The sequence below is a fragment of the Epinephelus fuscoguttatus genome, linkage group LG18 (genome assembly GCF_011397635.1).
Source record: "Epinephelus fuscoguttatus linkage group LG18, E.fuscoguttatus.final_Chr_v1".
Taxonomy (NCBI): Eukaryota; Metazoa; Chordata; class Actinopteri; order Perciformes; family Serranidae; genus Epinephelus; species Epinephelus fuscoguttatus.
The window spans coordinates 38,659,418-38,680,238 of record NC_064769.1 but is presented as its reverse complement, the minus strand read 5'-3'; the positions used below and the strand labels follow the sequence as shown (position 1 = coordinate 38,680,238).

Below are 20,821 nucleotides of genomic sequence, written 5' to 3'. Positions count from 1 at the left end.
AGAGACAACATTAACCAACTGTTGGATGATACTGCAAAACTCAGAACCTCTACAACCTCAGACTGTATTACAAGCATATCTGATCAGTTTAAGAAAACAGTTGGAGAGTTTGAAAAGATGAGGAGACAGCTAAAAGACATCAGAGAAAGTATAGACACTGAGAAATAAGTGGACTTGAATGATAAGAAATTTCTGTAATAGTCTGCTATAAATCCTCTGATACTTTGCAGCAACAAGATCCCATTTATCTTTTGAATAAGACATCCTAATGAAGAACCAACATTGTTTTCCTCATGCCATTTTTTTTCATTTAGACATGTGAGGTGAAGTTACTGATAATGGAGGATCAGAGTCTTCACTGTTAATGACTCAGTTTGTAAAGAAAAACACTGAAACTCTGTATTCTACAAACTTGTGTCTGACTTACAGCTGAAATCTGTGGATGTGATGTTTTTCAGACTTGTGTTACAGAGACATTAAGGGTTATGTATGTTTTTTATACAACAGTTAGTTCCAACCAAGCATTTTGATTGGACAGGAGGCACTCCATAGCCCTGTCTCCACCAAACCCTTTCAGTCCAGTCCCTTTAGAACCAGCAGTAAGCCTTCAGACATGGTACCTAGACCCTCGGTGTGTTCAGACAGTCCTCTTAAATGTGGGCGGGGTTGTTGTCACTCACTGCTCCGTCCAGCACTCGCTGTATTTTCTCATCAGCGGTGACACAGATGGAAGTCTGCACCTGGTTTATCGTCCACAGAACGAGGCTGCACGCCCACATTTTCACAACAAAATAGAACAGGCTGCAGTGAGAGTCTCTCTCCATGGGATATTTAAAAATAGCAGCTTTGTGCATTTAGTCCTTCTCAGGCAAGCTCAGGGGTTTAGTGTTGCTGTAGCCCACAGGAAGTGAGGATTAGAATATATGACCTTCACATAATCCGCTCCAAATGAATCTATATTTTTAAAGTCATTACTAAAAGTGTGTGTCATATAAAAACTAAAGTGATGGTCAAAGTTGTCACAGTGAAATTTAAGGTGTGCTGATGGATTCACGTCATCAACTCATGCATTGAGTAACATTACAAGTTAACGTTCCACCTTAAAAGTTGCCGGCAGTCGGCCCAGTGAATGAAGTGATTTTTTTCTCTTTCATTTTATAGTTGTAGTTTACTGATGTATGAACAGAGGTTACATAAAACCAGAGTGAGCGTCCTCTACTGACCAATCAGACTGCAGGGTTTCTAGCTCCACCTTTTAGTACCAGATCTGTGTGCTAGGTACCCCAACAGAGGGGGGACCAAACATGGGGACGCTAAGGAACGCTTCTGTTGGTACCATCCACAACTTTTCACTGTGGAGACATACTGAACCGTCTGGTGGAAACGGGGCTCATGAGTGCTGATGTTCAGTATAACAACACTGGGACTTTTAACTCTGCATGTATCACCCTGTTCTTAACCGTTAATAACGTTAACCGTTAATTAGTCGACATTAAAGGTCGTAACAAACTTTGCACTGCAAAGAGGAACATATTTCCACAAATAACATTTGAGTTTCATAATAGATGGTCAACAGAGGAGGACAAAGAAAAGTAGAGAAGCCTGAAGACTTATTTGTAAATCTCCAGGCATGTTTATATGACATCAGAAGATGACGCAACTTACTGATTAAGCTGTTAACTCATCATAATCATGCGTATGCCACCAAAGTGAGTGCGAACACACTCTTATTTCACTGGTTGCAAAACCAACTGAAACATACAGATAATGTACCTGATGCAAAGTAGGTGACCTGGGGTAACGTGTAGACCTACACAAGGTAGTGAGCTAATGTACAGGATGTTAGGATGTTATTCCTATGGTCAAAGACAGACTTCCTTCTCTGGTTTCTGGCTTTGAGAGAGCAGCTCATGTTCACAAATATTGATTGAACTTTCCTAGGCCATGGAAATAACACACTGGAATTCTTGATTTAGGTGGTGTTCCCCTTTAATGTGTTGTTGTAATCTGTGGTCACTTCTTACTGTTTAATAATAGATGGCACTTGTAGAACTGCGGTTGTCCTGAATATCAGCACTGTGATTATCTTCCTACAATCAAATCACAGCCATGCTGACATTAAGAACAACCACCCTCCCTCTTGTGTGAGAGGCCTTTGCTTAAATTACATTATATATTTTATGAAGGCTCTTCTTAAACTTTCTACATTAACATGTCCCTTTAACTTGAAGGGGGAGTAAATGTCATTGTGAGTTTATTTAAAGGAACATGCATTTGGTGGAGTTATGTGCTTCATGTTTAACATCTGACAAATAACCTATAAAGTCAGTGACGTCTGATAAACAGTATGTTGGACTGCTGGAATCTGGTTTAATATTTGATCTAAGATGTTGGAGTGTGACACTCAAGTTATTTTATGGAGGCTAAAATTTCATGTTAACTCAAAAAATACAAGGTGCAGCTTGTTTATTCTGAGTTTGTGACACTCCTCTGCCTTCTGTCATGACACTCGTCGGTGAGCTGAAACTCAAATGTCAGTTTTAAGTGAAACCAGCAGTGATGTCTCCTGCTGGCCAGCAGGTGGCGTGAGCTGCATATTGTATTGTAATTATACTATTTCATTCAGTCTGAGGTGCAAAGATGCATAAGTGACATCAACACAGGAAGTGATGGACGCAGGCTGAGCTTCTGTTGTTGTGCATGTTCCAGGTTTGCTTGTCGAGTCCAGTTAGTCCAGTGTTATGTATTATGAGTTGTGTTAATAAAGTTAACAAAAGTCAGCCCACGCCTCCTGATGATAAGTTTAAATAACACCACAGGAACAAGGGCGATACTAACTTCCACCTCGGCCTAAAAATCCCCATCATCCTTGGAGCATTCTTGACCCACTTCCACCTCAATAACCCATCAATGAACAAGCAAACAACAACGAAACCTAAACTTTCTAAAAAAGTTGACAGACATAACAGAAGCAGATGTTAAGTAGTACACCCACTAGGGCCCCAGAGAATGCCTCTCAGCCTTGCAGTAAAATTTTCCCAGTTGCTACTCGCAGTACTGCAGTGAAAAATTCCCAAAAAGCACTTTCCCCATAGACATTATTAAAAAAACAAGCAAAAACCATTTGTAAAATGGTTCACTGGACACCTCGCACTGCAAATAGGATCAATTGTGACTCTTTGTGACACTTTCCTCAAGCCGAGAAAAGTGATTTAAATATCAGTGATGTCAAAACAATATAAAGTCTACAAAGCCAGCGGAACACTTGGTGAAATAGTTACAGCCTGCATTCTGCAGAAGTAAACCAGGTAGCTAGAAATTTTTTGGGTAACCCTATTTGAATAAACAGGCGCCATCTTGGCGTCCAGTATCTCATTATCATTAAACTCTACACCCACTTCGTTCACAACCATTATACCACTGCCACCCCATTTATTTAAAATGTAAGAAATGGAAATGAAAAGAGCTGTAAAATAAATGTGGTATCATGACATAAAGGTTCACTGAAATAAATAAAAGTAGTAATAATAAAAACATAATAAAAAACAACTTACAGCAACAAACTTATTTCTTTATTCAATAGGCATATTTGTATATTTACATTAACTAAAATGGCCGTCCATAGTAAAAACCTGAGTTGACAAAAACTGACAGATTAAACGTTTATAACCAGACAGAACCAGTTTAAACTGGTTTTGATAGCAGTGCAGCAGTTTGACTTATCAACACATTTTGCTTTAACACTGCAGCGTTACAGGATGCAGTTTATTGTTGGGAGAATCAGTTGTGTCTTTAGTCATCCAGGAATTATACTTTACTTAAAACACGTAAATAATCTTCACTACTTTTTAAGTTTTACCCAGGTTGTAGCTAACACCACTGGGTGAGCTACATGCTAACTGACGCAGACGCAGCTAACGTTAGCTTAGTCGTGTGAAAACGGTTGAAGTTAGCAGAGAATTAATGTCCATAATTTCGGTTACCAGAGAGTAATACCACCTGGTTGAAGACTTATTGTCATCAGCAGAAGGTAAATATGTCGTGTTTTATTTTTAATACGGTACAAATTTGATGTAGTTTGTAAAAGTTGTGATGCTAATCGCGATTAGCGCGTTAGCATGTCAGTGTGGTAGCGGTCCACATTAGAGGTGCTGTGTTTGGTGTAGCGAACACCTGAAGCTAAAACTCCCTCTGTGTGATAAAGTATATGAGCTGTTGGTGGATTAAAGAGACTGAGGAGACATTTGTCCTCATGAGACAGAGAAGACCATGAAACTGTCCATGGACCCTGTGAGGAGTAGATGTCTCCTGCCTGTTACAGCTTCCTCATCAACTGTTGTCTCCATCCAGACCTCGGTGTTGGACTGTTGCAGCGTCCAGCTTCTCCTCAACATTCCTCGTCTGTCCTCCATCTTCCCCTCCAGGCTGCAGGTAACATCCCACAGACGTATGAGAACACACTAACATCACGTGTGTGTTTTATTTTGCTAGCTTGCATTAGCCGGTGCAGCATAAATTTGTTTTAGGCCTTTAGCTGTCAAGCCAGGACGTGTCCAAACTTAATTCATGGTGTCATCTTAGGGATCTCAGTGATTTTACTTTTTGGAGAAGTGGTCACATAGCAAGGGTGTGTTAATAGAGCCCGTTCAGGTGAGCGTAAAGGCCAAAACACACCAGTGGCAAACGCTGCAGATCTCTCGTCTCTCTTTCTCCCAGCAGTTCTTCTTTATCTGAGGAATTTTTCATCACCTGAAAACTGCTGTAGGTAGGACTGACTTTATACATATGTATACACACACACACACACACACACACACACACACACACAGACGTCCCTGCAACTTGTGGGTCAGGATGTTTTGAAAATGTTCATTACTGATTCCAAAAGAATATTTAATACATGTACTGATATCAGTTATTTTAACACCTCATGATTATTAATCACATGCACAAGTTAAAGCAACAGAAAACACAACGATTTACAGAAAGATCAACAAAACTAAAAACTGCTTTTCACTGTAAATAAAATGTTAAAGTGAGTTCACAAAACAAGGCATAATAATAGAAAACACAGAGGCATTTGATCAAATCCAGTCTATATTAAGAAATAAAATCATCAGAAAACACATTAAACAGAAAATAAAATGACACTTCACATGAAACTGGATAATCCCAAAACAAAACACAAACAAGACATTAAACAAACATTATTACACTAACAATCACAAACCCAAACTTTTACATGGAAAACACACAACATTCAATAAAAACAAATTCCTTTCACATTAAACACTATTGATATATTATTTATGACATATCACTTACTGCAAAAGGTAAGTACATATTGTTCTTCATTTTGTCATTTTGAAATGTTGAAACACATGCTGCCTTCACTTGAAGCTTGTTTGGTCGTATTTTCAACTGTGTATTTCATGCTCACTATGTGCATTTGAGACGTTGAAGTAATGAGAAAACTGATGGACAAAAAAAGGACCAATGTAAAGGTAAGTTCACGCAGTAATTGTGCTCCTGAAGCAGTATAGCTAGATGTTTGTATCCAGGTGTTGTTAGCTAGGAGAAATTGAACATTGAAATGAGGTAGTCAGGTGTTTAATATGTAGGAAGTAGTAGGATAATAAGCCAGGAGGAATTATCTGGGTGTTTAGACAAGGTCTTTAAAAGTCAGGTGGGACTTGTTAGTTTGATATGGTGTCGATAGAATTCAGACTAGCATTAAGATTCATTACTGTGATAAATATAGGCTGTCAGACAATAGACTTTATTTATTATTTTATCCACTTTGCTTCAACCGATCACCACCAAAATGGTATCATCTGTTCCTTGTCCCATTATCCACCTTTTTGAACATTTCATCAAAATCCGTTCCTAACTTTTGAGTTATTTTGCAGACAGAGTTCAGACTAGCATTAAGATTCATTACTGTGATAAATATAGGCTAGTTAGCTAGGTTTAGCATGTATATCAAGCCAGAAGGAGTTGTTAACTGAACAACTTAACGTGCTAAGTGTTAGACAGGGTACTTAGATAAGAAAATGTAGTGGTAGTTTAATATATATATATATATATTTTCTTTAATTACTGTGTCTTGTTAATTAGCCCTAGTTAGTTAGAGGCACTTAGCTAGGTGTAATGATTTGGGTGTAGTTAGCTGAGTTTCATGGCTCAGTTCACTGAGGATAACATCTAATTTTTGGGGGGAATTTGGATAGTGGTAGTACTGACTACTGACACACACAAACACACACTCATTGCACTTCTCTCATTAGATGACGACACAGACTAACTTTGGAGTGAAACTGTTTCCGTACTGATTCAAAAAGAATACCTGAACTTACCCTCTGATACTTAATATTTTAATACTTTTTGGTGGTAAACACATTAATATGTGAACATAACAGGAAACATAACATCTTAGAAAAAAATCAACCAATCAGAAAACTGTCTCTCACTAATGTCAACAAAATGTAAGGTTGATTTTACAAAACAAAATACAACACACATAAACACATTTGTTAGATTTGTTAAATCCGATCAATATAAAGAAACTTAACATAAAAAACATAGTAAAACAGGATATAAAAAAGCACATAAAACCAGATAACCCCAACAATCGGGACAAAACAGGAACAAGAAATTAAACGTTATTACAAAAGCAACCCCAACATTTTAGGAATGAAATCAACAAAACATAAGAAGGCACCGAAGAGGCACCGAACCCCACAACCGCTCAGAGTGCCTGTCATGGGCAGCCCACTCTGACATCTCTCCACTTAGTGCATATATAGGTGCTGTTTGTGCATGTGTGTGTTTGGACCTGTGTGTAATTGACAACAGAGTGAAATTGAATTTCCCCTTGGGGATTAATAAAGTATATAAAATAAATAAAGAAAAGTATTGATATACTATTTATGGCAAAGGTGAGTACAAATTGTTCTCTATTTGTGTGATTTTGAAACATTGAAACACATGCTGCCTTCACTTGAAGTTTGTTTGGTCGTACTTTCAACATTGACTGTCAAGCACACTGGATTTACATTTGAGGGGTTGAAATTATGAGAACACTGATGCTGCACAGCTGGCAAGAAAGGAAAGAATCAAAGGTAAGTTGAGCATCAGCGTAAGTCACAGTTTGTGATCTGTTTTCTTTAACACAGTAACACTCCCACTTGGACCAGTACACCAGTTTGTTTGTATGTCTTTTGAATATTTAGCACGGCAGTTATTGTGCTCCGGAAGTAGTTAGCTAGATTAGCCCTAGTTAGCTAGAGGTACTTAGCCAGATGAAATTATTTGGATGTAGTTAGCACATGGGTCAGTTCACTGAGGAGAAGTAGCCCCAAATCTAGAAAAATTTAGGGTCTGGCCATGAGTAATGCAAATGGCCCAACTCGAGGGGCGGCACCAAGCATGCATTTGTAAATATCACTGCACACAATTGGATAACACTACAACCAATCAGAACAATACATAGGGTGACGTATCCAGAGCTTAGCTACCAGTGGAGCTAACTGGTAGATTAGACTCTTAGCGTATCCGGTCAGCAAAACAGCAAAAACGTCCTTCTTGCAAAGGAAAGATTTGAGCGCCGTCTTCTGTTCCTCTTTTAGAGAAAAAGCCAAGTCTAACTCGTTCATTGTAGCGGCCAAAGCCGTTTCAAACAACTGGTGTTCATCCGTAGCCATCTTGCAATGTTTACTGACTGATTCCGGACTTCGTCGTCACAGCGCTGTCGTCATCTGTTTAGCTCGCCTCTGGCCCGCCTATATCACATACACTGATGATTGGTGCAGCTCGGTTTCATGGGCATAGGTAATGAGCATCATTACTGATTGGCAGAGTGACTTGCTGAGCAAATTCAAATTGTGCTCTCGCAAGAACTCTGGAATTCCAGGGTAGAGGAGAAGCACAAGTTTGTGTGAATTTGTAATGTTAAACACGCTGCCTTTACTTGACTTGTTTGGCCATATTTTCAACAATGAATATTGTGCACATCATTTGCATAATGATAGTTTATAAAGGATTCAAATTCCACATAAGTCATCAACCATCTATATGTGTTTACAATAGCTGCTGAAATTAGCAAGGATTCTTTTTTAATATTTTAGCCTTTAATTGCAAGACAGTTAAGCGTGAAAAGGGGAGAGAGACAGACATGCAGCGAAGGGCCACAGACCGGAGTCGAACCCGGACCGCTGCAGCAACAAGCTTGTACATGGGGTGCCTGCTCTAACCACTAATCCACCAACACCCCATTAACAAGAGTTCTGTTGGCTAAAGTTGACATGCGGTCTTGTCAAAGTGTTTGGTAACAGCTGATGTTCCCTGAGATGAGCTCTCATTGTTTTCCTTTTGTGCAACAGGTAATTTCATCCAGTAGGCTACAAAATCATATGATGAGATGACTTACTGTACACATGTGATAAGGCACCCGTCTTGTGTGTGCACCTCTACTTGCTGCAGTCAGATCACTTGTATCCGACCCAGATACAGCAATGCTATTTTCTGATTGGCTGATAGGTAACTGTATGTTATTTATTGATTGGCTGATGGGTAGCTGTGTCTTATTTTTATTGGCTGAAGCGTGGTAAGTGCTTGTTGAGCTCTACAGTACCCACAGCGTCTTGAAACACATTCCACAGGGGTGTAACTTCGTGGGCGTTGTCATAACTTTTTTTTTTTTTTAAAGATTATTTTTTGGGCTTTTTGCCTTTAACTGACAGGACAGTGTGAAATGGGGAGAGAGAGAGAGAGAGTGGGGGGATGACATGCAGTAAAGGGTTGCAAGCTGGAATCTAACCTGCGACCGCTGCAACGAGGAATCGCCTCTGTACATGGGGCACCGGCACTATCCACTACGCTACCGACGCCCTGTCATAACAATTTTTTTATGCGTGAGAAATACCAGGTGTGGCGGGTGAGAGTGTGAAAAGGTTAATATGCGTGTGTCACACTCTCAAAGTGTGAGACTTGAGAGCCCTACAGTAAACACAGTCCCACTTGTACCAACACACTAGTTTGCCTGTATGTTTTGTAAGATTGCAGTGTTTGTGCTCATGAAATAGTTAGATGTATTTATCCAGATGTTAGCTAGGGGAAATTAAACATTGAATTGAGGTAGTAAGGTGTTTAATTAGTTAGGAAGTAGTAGGACAATAAGCTAGAAGAAACTACATGGATAAGGTCTTGTAAAGTAAGCCATAGCATGTTTCTTTTCCTGTCATTTACTACAAAAGGCAAGTATAAATTGTTCTCCACTTGTGTCATTTTGAAATGTTAAACACATGCTGCCTTTACTCGAAGCTTGTTGGGTCTTGGTTTGAATCTGAGTTCCTCAAGGCTTCATTCTAAGGCCTCTTCTGTTCAACATCTGTGTGCTCCACATATTGCCAACAGCAATATATCTACACACAGATTTGTATAATGATCTCTATATATGGGACTATAATCCCATACAAGCTCTGAATAAATGCCTCAACAAATCAGTGAGTGGATGCTCCAAAGTGTCATCCAGTAAAATGAAGATGAAACAAAACAACTGTCTTTGGACTCAAAGACAAATCAAAGAATAACTGTGCAGCGAGAGTCTGTGAAGGAGCGGGAGATGTGTGGACAGCTTGGCAGGTAGGTAGGTGTGGTAAAGAGGTGGGGTGAGTGGAAATTTACTGCGTGAGCTGAGAGAATGACATGTCTGGCAGGTCAAAAATGCACACTGTGATAAAAGCAAACTCAATGTGGCATTGTTTTCTTTGTTGTTGCCTGTTATAGATGACTGGGACACATGTCAGCGAGATAGAAATTACCCTTACTGTGCACAAAAGTAGTGTATTACTTGGGCCTCAAGAGCCCTTCTGGTGCTGACAGACACATACAAACTTCGTGGCAGGGCACACTTTCTGAGTGCAAACTTTTCCCCCCACATGTGTAAAGTTTGAATGGAAAAATATTTATGAAAGAGGTGCCCTGTTGTTCACTTGAGCACCTGTCCCACAAAATGTCTGTGCACAGCACTGTATGTCGGTCTCTGTCCTCGTGGCGCGTCAGTGTTACTCAGTCTGCAGAGAACTTGGCTGCGAGAGGTCTGTTATTATGAAATAGAATACACATGCCGATGTTTTGGTCTCTGTGGACTCAAAACAGGAATAAACCTGGGTTTGACAAGACGTGCCAGTGTCCAGCGTTTGATTGTGCAGCAGAACACAATGCAGTGTAGCTGGGACCAGCAGACCATTCTGGCTACACTGGTTATTTAAATTATTGTGGCATACTTATAATGAACACTGTCTATTTGAAGCTCGAGTCATTTTGTTTTGGTTTTCACTGGTTCATCACTACTAGAGATTCAGCTGTAGCCAGTATCTCACTGTCACTATCCTCATTCAGATTTTAAGAAGCTACAATTTATATTCAGCCTCAAAATAAGTCTGAAAAGCTGAAAGTCAGAATTTAAGTACAGAGAGTTGTTGCTATAGAAACAATACACCATCTTGTCTTGTATTGGTGTAAACTGGCAGTTTTTCAAAACATTGCAGATCAGTGTGTTGTTGTTGTTGTTGTTGTTGCAAGATTCAACTTGTCTCAGTGGAAATGTTTCATTTGAACTGGACTTCACTAAGACAAGAAGAGACCACATCAGTCCAGGTCCCAGGTCTTTGCTCTGGCTTCCTGTTTGTCACAGAATTGATTTTATACTATTGTTGGTTTACAAAGCACTGCATTTTTTTCCTGATCTGCTGTCGTGTTGTGAAGCATTCAGTTACTCAGATAGTCTGGATCAGGTCTGCTTTATGACCTCAGTGTCCGAACTGAAACTGGAGAAGCAGCATTCAGTTTTTATGCTCCACAAATCTGGTAAAAAGAAAAAACTCCCAGAAAAGCTGATAAATTTATTGTGTATGTGTACACAATATTGTATTGTGTATTTTAATTGTCTTTTTTTAACTTGTCTGGTGTTTTATACCTTTACTTAATGTATTTCTGTCTTATTGAAGGCACATTGAATTACCTTGTTGAAAAGTGTTTTCGGAGATCTTGTTGTCACGTGATTTCAGAGAAATGGTCTGACTTCAAACTGTCAGAAAAACAGAACGTGACGGGAGGGAGGAGAGATCTCAGAGTTTGATACTCATAATACTATATAAAATACACGTTAACTGAACCCCAAAAGGAAATTCATGTATAGCTGCAGCAACTCAGTGAAGAAGATAAATGATTACAACATGTGATGTAGTATGCACTACATGCTGACACTGCTGACAATGAACCCTTCTGACAGAATACAAGAACATCTTTACTGATGCAAACGTGTTTGTTTCTGTCCTCGTAACTTCAGATGACTTGGTCAGTAGAGTGACTCAGCTGTTTTGAGACTGTTTCTGTGAAACCACAGGGTCTCCACCCCTCTGCTGATATAAAAGCTGAGCATCTGTTCTCTCTGCCTCTTCAGTATCTGGGACCATTAACACAGGTAAGAACACTTTAAGACAGTAATTATGACATACTTGCAAATGTTAAGATCAGGAGTTAATACCAGATAAAAAAATGCATAATTATACATTATCTTGATGCATTTTTATGCACATAACTGATAATTGAACATACTATCTGACATTCATAAGTCATTCATATCTTATGTTAGAATGACATTTAAATGATAAGAGCTTTGAATTAACTAAGATTTGTTTTCAGTTAAGGTTTAATTCATAATCAAATCATTCTGAGAGCATGAGAGAGACTGAAGCTTAATTTAACACACTGACCATAAATTCTTGATTTTGAGATGGATGTTTTTTCTACAAGACAGAAAGACAATATTTCAGCAGTAACTGCAGCAGATCTTTGGAACAATTTTCACTCTGAACTCCCACATGTCCTGAAAGTGTCTGACGTGTTACGAGCCACGTCAAACTGCTTTGATGCCTTTACTTCCACTTTGTTTCAATTTGAGTGCATTTGGTGATTAAAACATTTCGTTTATGTCTGTGTCTGTGTAGGGTAAAAACAATATTATTATTAAAAAATAAAAAACTTCAACTTAAAATCACCAGTGAGCTGGTAAATATTTGGGTTACGAAACTGACTGTGGTTGATTTTAAACTGTGTGTAGGAGGTGGACACAGGCTGAAGAACTGTGTTTCCACTCTTTAATCATGTCAGTTATGATACAGTATCTTATGACAACAGTACAGCTGACAGGACGTGTAAGTTACTGACTTATTTTTCTTTCATCCAGAGAACTCATAGGAAGGTGCTCCATCCTTATCCTCCTGTGAAACTGTTACCATGGCAACGTGAGTAATACTACTGTCTCTAATGCTGCATTCACTCTTGGAGCGACACAGCAACAGGCTACAAGTCATTTTCAATAGAAGCTGGTGACATAAAGATACAAACTGACGTCTGACACTGCTGACGGTTGTGATGCACAACAAATTGAAGTTGGGTTGACCTCAACTTTTTCAGCTCTCCAATGATGCAATGACGTGTCAGCCAATCATATGGTTTGTTTCTAAATGTGGTGCTATGTTATTTAGCTGACACAATGCTAGCTGTATGTGCATTGCGCTGCACACAGGGATGCAATGTGGCTGCAAAATGTGATGTTAAAATGGAGCTCAGACACTGATCAAAAGCACAGATATGTTGCTGACCAAATACAACCTTCAGATGATGTTCGGTGGAGGTGCTTTGTGGCAGGTAGCAGACACACACAACATTATTTGGTGATGAGGCTGTAAGTTTTAAATGCTGGACTTATCAACCTAATATCAGATACTGTGTAACTGCTCGGCCTGTAGATGATTAGTTTGTTTATACTGTATAGACTCATAGGCTAAAAGGCTTTTACTAAAAGATCCCAGCAAGTACAGTTATTTTATTTATTTAATTCTATGTTTAGCAGGGTTTTTTTTTAACTCATATCTTTACTTTTCTACAGGAAAACCTCATCCAAATATGACCACGTCACCTGCAAAGTTCTGATCCAACCAGGATCTCCTAATGTTTACAGGCTGAAACCAAAGAAAGAGAATATTGGAACTCTGACAAGAATGACTCTCGGTGAAAAGGATCCAAGCAAGTTAAAGAAAACCATCTTGCTTGTGGGTGAAACAGGAGCAGGAAAATCTACTCTGATCAACACTCTGGTCAACTACACCATGGGAGTGAAGTGGAAGGACGATATCTGGTTTCAGATCGTAGAGGACGAGAAGAAAAGTCAGTGTGAAAGTCAGACAACAGATGTGATCGTGTACGAGATCTTTGGTTTTGAAGGTCAAACTCTGCCCTACTCTCTGACCATCATTGATACTCCTGGAGTCAGACACACCAGAGGAACTGAACATAATGACATCATCAGACGAAGGTTATGGTCGAGGTTGTTCCGCTCAGATGATGGAGTTCTTGAGATCAGTGCAGTGGGTCTGGTGATGAAAGCAAGTGAGAATCGACTGGATGACCGACTGAGGTACATCTTAGATTCAGTAATGTCTCTGTTTGGAAAAAACATGGAGAAGAACATTGTTGCCCTCATCACACACTCAAATGGAATAACTCCTAAAAATGTTCTGAAAGCCATCAAGACTGCAGAGATTAGATGTGCCAAAGATGAGAAGAATCAGCCTGTTCACTTCCTGTTTGATAACTGCCAGCATGAAGACAGGACAGAGGAGACTGAAGCTCTTCAACAAGCAGATAAAACAACAATGAAAGGACTGAGTCAGTTCACAAATTTCCTGGAAAAAACTGAATCTCAAAAGCCGAAGGAAACTGTGAAGGTTCTGAAGGAGCAGAAGAGACTAAAAGCCTACATTGAAAACTTGCAAGAGAGAATTGAGTTTATTGAACTAAAACAGAGTGCAATCCGGCAGAATCAGAAAGCTCTGAAGAAATATGAACAAGAGATGAAGAACAATAAAGAGTTCACTGTAAAAGTTGATGAGGTCTACAAAGTTAAAATACCTATTGAAGGTGGGTGGTGGTGGTTTGTGTTTTCAGATGGAGCTGTCTGCTGCACTGTCTGCAAGGAGAACTGTCACTATCCATGCACACAGGCCTGGTATCCAGAACACTGTAAGGTCATGATGGAAAAATGCACTGTATGTAAAGATAAATGTTTTGTACCAGATCATGAGAAAGGCAAACCATGCACTAAATGTGAGGGAAAGTGTTGTGTATCATTTCATGTTAAAGGAAAACAATGTCCTGTATGTGAGGATAAGTATCATAAATCAGATCATGAGAAAAAATTATACTGCACTGTCTGTACCGGGAGGTGTCCTGCATCAGTTCATGTGAAAGAAAAACAATGTACTGCATGTGTAGATGACTGTTCTGTAGCATATCATCTAAAAACAATGTGGAAGTATGAGAGCAAGACAAGGACAGTTCGAATGACCAAACAAGACATGAAAGAGAAGTATGAAAAGGGTAAAGCAGGCTGTGAGGAGTCAACAAGCCTTCTGGAAACTCTTCAGAAGAAGATGGACGAACTTGAGAAAGAAAAAGATCAGTGGCTGGAAGAAGCGTTCCAGCATGTTGAAAGTCTGGAGCAGCTTGCCCAAAATTTCGATTCACTGTCCACTTTTGTCCATTTGGACTTCCTGATTGAGAAGATGAAGGAGAAAGGAGACACAGAGAAGGTCACGAGACTGGAAAAGATGAAAGGTCAAATGGATAAAAATGAAGAAATCAAAGCAGCGCTGTGGTACGGGTTTGGTAGAGTAACAGCAGCTGGTAGAGCAATTAAAACAGCAGTGAAGTACATTGTAGGTGGAAAGAAAGATAATGGGGGGTCAGCTGTGTAGAAAACACAGTATACAATGTTGGTGAAATGTGTTTCATTCTGTATATATTAAGTGTGATGTTGATGTAATAACTACATAAGAACATTCAAATGTAATCACCTTTTAAATATCAGATGTGTAATTCCTCAAACAGCGCCCTCTGTGGTATTTAATGGCTGTTTCTTTTTGTTCTTCCAGTTTAACTTCACTGTACAGATTAGAAAACTGTTTGGATCAACAGCTCTGATTTTTAATTGGAGTGAGGACGCCCCCTGCTGTTTGATGTTGAGTACAGCAGCTCCCCTCCTCTATCTTTAAGCAAGACATTTATTTTTCTTTAGTTTCTTTGTGTAGGTTCATTGTTTTTAAGGTTTTCTAATGTGTTTTTCAGTCAGTACAAGGCTGTGATTCATTCTGATGTTGACAGAAGTCTCATTAAACTGGTGGTGGGACAGTAACACAACACTGAGACATATATGATATAAACTGTACTGAACATAAAAAGTAGTTAACCATGATGCTTCCTTCTCATGTTAATCATTTTGTACAGAGGATGTCACAGAATTTAGACACAATGTCTGATGTATTTACATTTGATTTATATTCTGATCAATGTTATTATATACTATATATCCTGGTGTGTTGATGTGTATTCATGCACATCTATATATTCTGGTGTGTTGATGTGTATTCATGCACATCTATATATCCTGGTGTGTTGATGTGTATTCATGCTTGAGATGACTAGTTAAAATATTTCAGATGACACAGGTCATTTATGTTATACTGTGTCTTTAACAAGCCATATTATCAGTGATTGATATATATTCTGATGTTCTACATGAAATCGTTCTGACTGGAGCCGTTTTCTGTGAATCATTAATAAAACCTCTGCTTGATGAAGTCAGTTTGCTCTGAGTGTCTTTACTGGATCATCAGCAGGTTTTTGAGTCTGAACTTTCCTCAATAAATGTCTGTTTCTCTTTGTTACTGAAACAGTTGCAGTTTAATTTGAGCAGCAAATCCAACAGAGAGTCAACAGAGAAACACACCACCATCATAACTGACGGATCATCAAAGTGCACGTAGAATATGAGACTAACTCTGTTGTTGGTGATTTCTGCACTGACTGCTAGAGAGAGTCAACTCAGCTGCATCACTGAGGGGATTATGTGGACTGATGAGACTCTACTGAACTGAAACACACAAACCTGGCAACACTGCAGACGCTCTACAGGTTAACTTCATGTGGAGTTCACATGACCAGAGTTTACATTTCAATAAATATTGGTAGGGACAGACCTACAGTTGTTGGTCTCTAAATAATTTGTTCTCAGGTCTCTTTTGCAAAAGGCATCTTGAGTCCAGTGAGATTTCCTGAAATGAACTAACTTAAAGACAAAATTTAGTTTATTCTGTTTGATTATACGACTTGATTATATAGACCTGCTCCTTGCCTCAGTGACATAGATACACTCATGTGGTAAAACCAGAGACACTAGAAACACCCATAGTTTAAATCAAACACTTGTATTTTTGCTCCCATTTTTCACAGGTTAAAGTTAAAGATTTTTTTAATTGCCTCAATAGATATTTGTCTCTTAAACTGTGGTCACAAATGTATTAAAGTCTGTTTTCGTGAGCACGTCTCCTTTTCCAAGATAATCCATCCACCTGACAGGTGTAGCTTATCAAGATGCTGATTAAACAGCATCATTACTACACAGGTGTGTCTTGGGATGGTCACAATAAAAGGACACTTTAAAATGTGACGTTTGATCTTAACAAAAAGACATATATTAGTATTTCACAGGACTAGTGCTACAGAAATACATTTTTGGGTCCTAAAGAATCAGTCAGTGTCTGCTGTGACATCATTCTGCCTCACGCAGTGCGACACTTCTCCTTCACATAGAGCTGATCAGGTTGTTGATTGATTGTTGGTCCACTCCTCTTCAGTGGCTGTGTGAAGTTTCTGGATATTGGCAGGAAGTGGAACACGCTGTCGTACACGCTGATCCAGAGCATCCCAAACCTGCTCAATGGGTGGCGTCTGGTGAGTCTGCAGGACGTGTAGCAGGGTTAATGATGCCACTTGCCATTACTTGCTCCTGGTTGTCATCACCAGTAATTATATGGTTTTAATTATTTGATTTCTATCAGTCCTGGTTATTTCCATCTAATATCAGTTTTCCACTGGGACTAGTGTGAAGTTTTAAATGAGTGCCGTCTGCTGGGCCTCTGCACACTGGCAGGGTGAGCCCCACAGATTAGCCCCTGCAAACTGGAGCAGGACACCCCGCTTATTGTTGCCAGTCTGCAGTCTGACCCCATGGTGAGTCACATTTCTGATAAGCTCTCTGAAAATGCTTAGAACACTATGTTTTCAGGTTGAACTGTCACAGTGTTTCAGAAGGCAGTGGTGTAAGGTAGTTAGGACAGGTCCCAGTGCACGCTAGCTACTAGTTACAAGGTGCACACACACACACACCACTGGCAACTGTTTATACAAGATCCAGATGAATCTAATTCAGGCTTTGCTTCTTTTCCTCCTGTTGGTTTCTCTCGTCTTTCTTACTGCAGCTTCTATGTTTAAAAGACACGACTGCTCACTGGACCTGTAGATCCGCTCAGCTTTTCAATCTTGACAGATTTTGCGCCTAAACTAACTACCAGATATCGTCTCATCTCGTCACATGATCAAAGAGACTTGACATTAGGCAACATCAACATACGAATGTTACCCAGCAATCATCATTGCATACCTGTGTATGATCTCATCAAAGATCACAAGAAATTATTCATTTAACTGAATAGTTTTTAATATATATAATTTATTTAGAGTTTTTATAGTTCATGTAGAATTAGCATTAAATTGTGACATACTTCTACTATTGAACTCAAAGAAAGGAAAGAAAACTCATGATAGAGTTGGGCTTACATGAACATTGATCATCTTGTTACAATACAATGTTCTCCTGGGAAACTTTTGGTCCAGAAATTGATGAAGATGCCTCTTGATGTGCTCCACCCACCTGAACACCTCTGCAGGTGGAGTATCTCTCCTCATGGCAGCAGCACTCCCTGATGACACTTGTCTTTATCTGGACACATTTTCCCCACAAATACAACATGCTAACGTTATTAGCACAAGCCTATGGCATTTTACATTGTATAAATTAGCCTAGCAGCTAGCAGAGATTTCCTCTGCTCATATTTCAGTCAGGATGAATCACACACAGTGTGTGGAGGCTTTATTGTCTTCACAATTTATTGTTTCTTATCTGTGAAATTAAAGTAAATCAAAGCTTTGTTTCCACTGAGGGAAATGGTTTCAGCTCACAGAGACAGACAGGAGGTCTGTGTCTGTGTGTTACATTTCTGGGGAGGTGCATGTCAGGCTACAGCGTAGGTACGGTGTCAATTTGACACAGAGGTATAAATACTGCTTAACTGATGCTGTTCAAATCGATCGCTGACTGATCGTCCTCTGCAGTCTCCAGTTTTGGTGTCTGAATTTCACAGATTCAATCTCGGCAAACAAGCAAAATTTGACTCTACTAAAAGAGAGACTCAACATCAGCGTAATCAAAACCACCAGGTATGTCACAGTGTGCTGACACACCCTTGAGTACACTTAACATCACTGCAGCAAGGTGAGAAGTCAAACCACTGGAGGGCAGCAAAAACAAGATCTTCAGTTAAATTACTCTTTAAAGATTTTTTAAAGATTATTTTTTTCGGGCTTTTTTGCCTTTAATGAATAGGACAGAGTGAAATGGGGTGAGAGAGAGAGCGGGGCGTGACATGCAGTAAATGGTCGCTAGCCAGAGTCGAGCCTGCGACCGCTGCATCGAGGCATCGCCTCTGTACATGGGGCGCCAGCACTACCCACTATGCTACCGACGCACCACTCTTTAAAGATTTTAATCAGAATTTGACACGTTGAATACAAACAACTTAATTATTTTTATTTGTGAACTCTATTAAATATCAACCACAGAGTGTAAATTCAGACAGATGGCTTTCAAAGTAAAACACATTAAGTTATATTTAAGTTTCAATATAAAGTATGTAGAAAGATTATAGTTTAACAACTATCAGTTGCCTCTTAGATTAAAATAGTTTGGTCATTGTTTGCCTCTAATTTAATTTGATTTCCTTTGTGTTTGAAAGTGATGTGATTATTATTTGTCTCATGTGCAGCTGTTGAGTCCTCAACAGTTTTTATTTCTGTTTTCTGTTCGAATGGTTCCAGATGTGCCATTTTTAAACCCTGTCACCTTGAAAATGTTTCTGTCACCCCTCCATGAACTGTAAATATAAAACAAGACCAAGAGAAGTGACCTTTAAAGGACCATACCTGTGTTTTAGTTCAACTTTACATCACTGCTGAACTTTGTTTTAAAGCCGTAGAGTTTAAAAATGTCTTTGACCTTAAAGGAACGGTTCAACATTTAAATATATCTTCTTCTCATAGAGTCCAATGTTCAGATTGTCTCTACAGTAAATATGAAGCTACAGCAGCTGTTAGCCTAGCTTAGCATAAAGACTGGAAACAGATGGAAACAGTTAGCCTGGCTAGCCAGGAGCTGGTGGGTGGCCATGTGAGCACTGAGGTGTGCCTTTGAAAACCAGTCAGCATGTTTGAATCGTAGTAAATATGTTGAACTACATAAAAACACAGGTCTGGCCCTTTAAATGTGTTTAGCGAGGTTAGCTCTGGTGCAGATGAAGAGATCCTGCTGGCAGGTTCAGCTGAGCTTCAGCTCCTTTAAATAAACTTCATGACCTGAGAACAGTGAGTGTATGTGTACATATGTATGATATCTTTTTGTATTATATGGGCTAATTAATGATCCACGGACGGCGTTAAAGTGACTTTGTATTTATTGTGTTCCTGCAGCCTGGTAACTCTTCCTCACACTGTATGTTTCCTGATCTCAGTCATGTCTGATGGGACTGCTGATTCTGCTGATCAACTATTTTATGTTCTCAGTATATTTATTGATCTCAGCACAGAGTAGAAACAACTTGTTGATCTTTGTTGTAGTGAATTATTAGGACAAAACAAGGTGGTGTGTTGCCAGTGTTGTGTCAATAAAAAATGATGATAGTGTTACAGACTGTGTGGTTCTCTTTATTATCAGAAGTACTGTAAATGTGAGTCTCTCACAGGCGCGGCCTGGCCATCTGCAAGTTTGGTGATTTTCCTGGTGAGCCGGTCTTGTGGTTATGTATCAACAGCAGCCTGAGACACGACTGGTGCAATCTGCCATCACAACTGAAACTGAAAGGATGTGATATGACTCAGGCTGTGGCAGTTAGTATCCAGCACCCATTAACATGGACAGAGGGAGAAAACCAGCAGCAACAAAAGGGAAAGGCTCTGCTGGCTGACGCCGTCAGTGTCCAAATACATTTCTTTAAAGGTCCAGTGTGGAGGATTCAGGGGGATACACTGTTGTGGTTACCTCAGAATGAGACGTTTGTATCTACACAGGCAGCAGGTCCTCCTCTACAGAGATCACCATGTTGCACTGCCATGTTTCTACGATAGAGACACTGATGTTTTCACGTTGGCCAAAGTAGTTAGCAGCCCCTCTACAATGAGCCAAACAGCATTGGAAAACCACTGTTTTGTAACATTAAAGGTCCTTATTGAGTCTTTCTACTGGAGTAAATCAGCTGGTCTGTTTGCTTTGGAGAGGAAGAGACCTCTGTGGATAATTCAGCTCCTCATAGTGGCCATTAATGGTATTGCAGCTAAAAAATCCCCTGCGGCCCAAAAAGCACTTTCCCCATAGACCACCATGATAAAGAGATGTCTGTAAAATGGTTCACAGGACACCTCGCACTGCAAACAAGATCAATAATGACCCTCTCTATCGTGGTTATTTTTATCCATGGAAGTTTTATATTTGTGAAACTTTCCTCAAGCTGAGAAAAGCGAGTCAAATATCAGTGACATCAAAACAATGTAAAGTCCACAAGCCCAGTGGGAAATCATGGGGAAACAG

General features: G+C 39.5%; 1 protein-coding gene across 14 annotated transcripts in view; it reads left to right on the top strand.

Annotated features, from left to right (window-relative positions):
• The window catches only part of LOC125906049 (uncharacterized), a 181,656-nt gene that overhangs the window by 142,056 nt on the left and 18,779 nt on the right, over positions 1-20,821 (top strand). The window contains exons 1-3 of one of the 14 annotated variants that reach the window (XR_007451743.1): positions 11,196-11,485; positions 12,251-12,308; positions 12,956-15,572. The exons of 8 other annotated variants lie outside the window; for them this stretch is intronic. Coding sequence is in view for 3 of the 6 variants with exons in the window: in XM_049604437.1 (XP_049460394.1) it covers positions 12,301-12,308; positions 12,956-14,822 (1,875 nt within the window). In the remaining 3 variants the exon portion in view is untranslated. Of the gene's footprint in view, positions 1-11,195; positions 11,486-12,250; positions 12,309-12,955; positions 15,706-20,821 lie in introns of those variants that run through there. 5 more of the 14 variants (XM_049604437.1, XM_049604438.1, XM_049604432.1 and 2 more) reach the window with 5 other exon arrangements.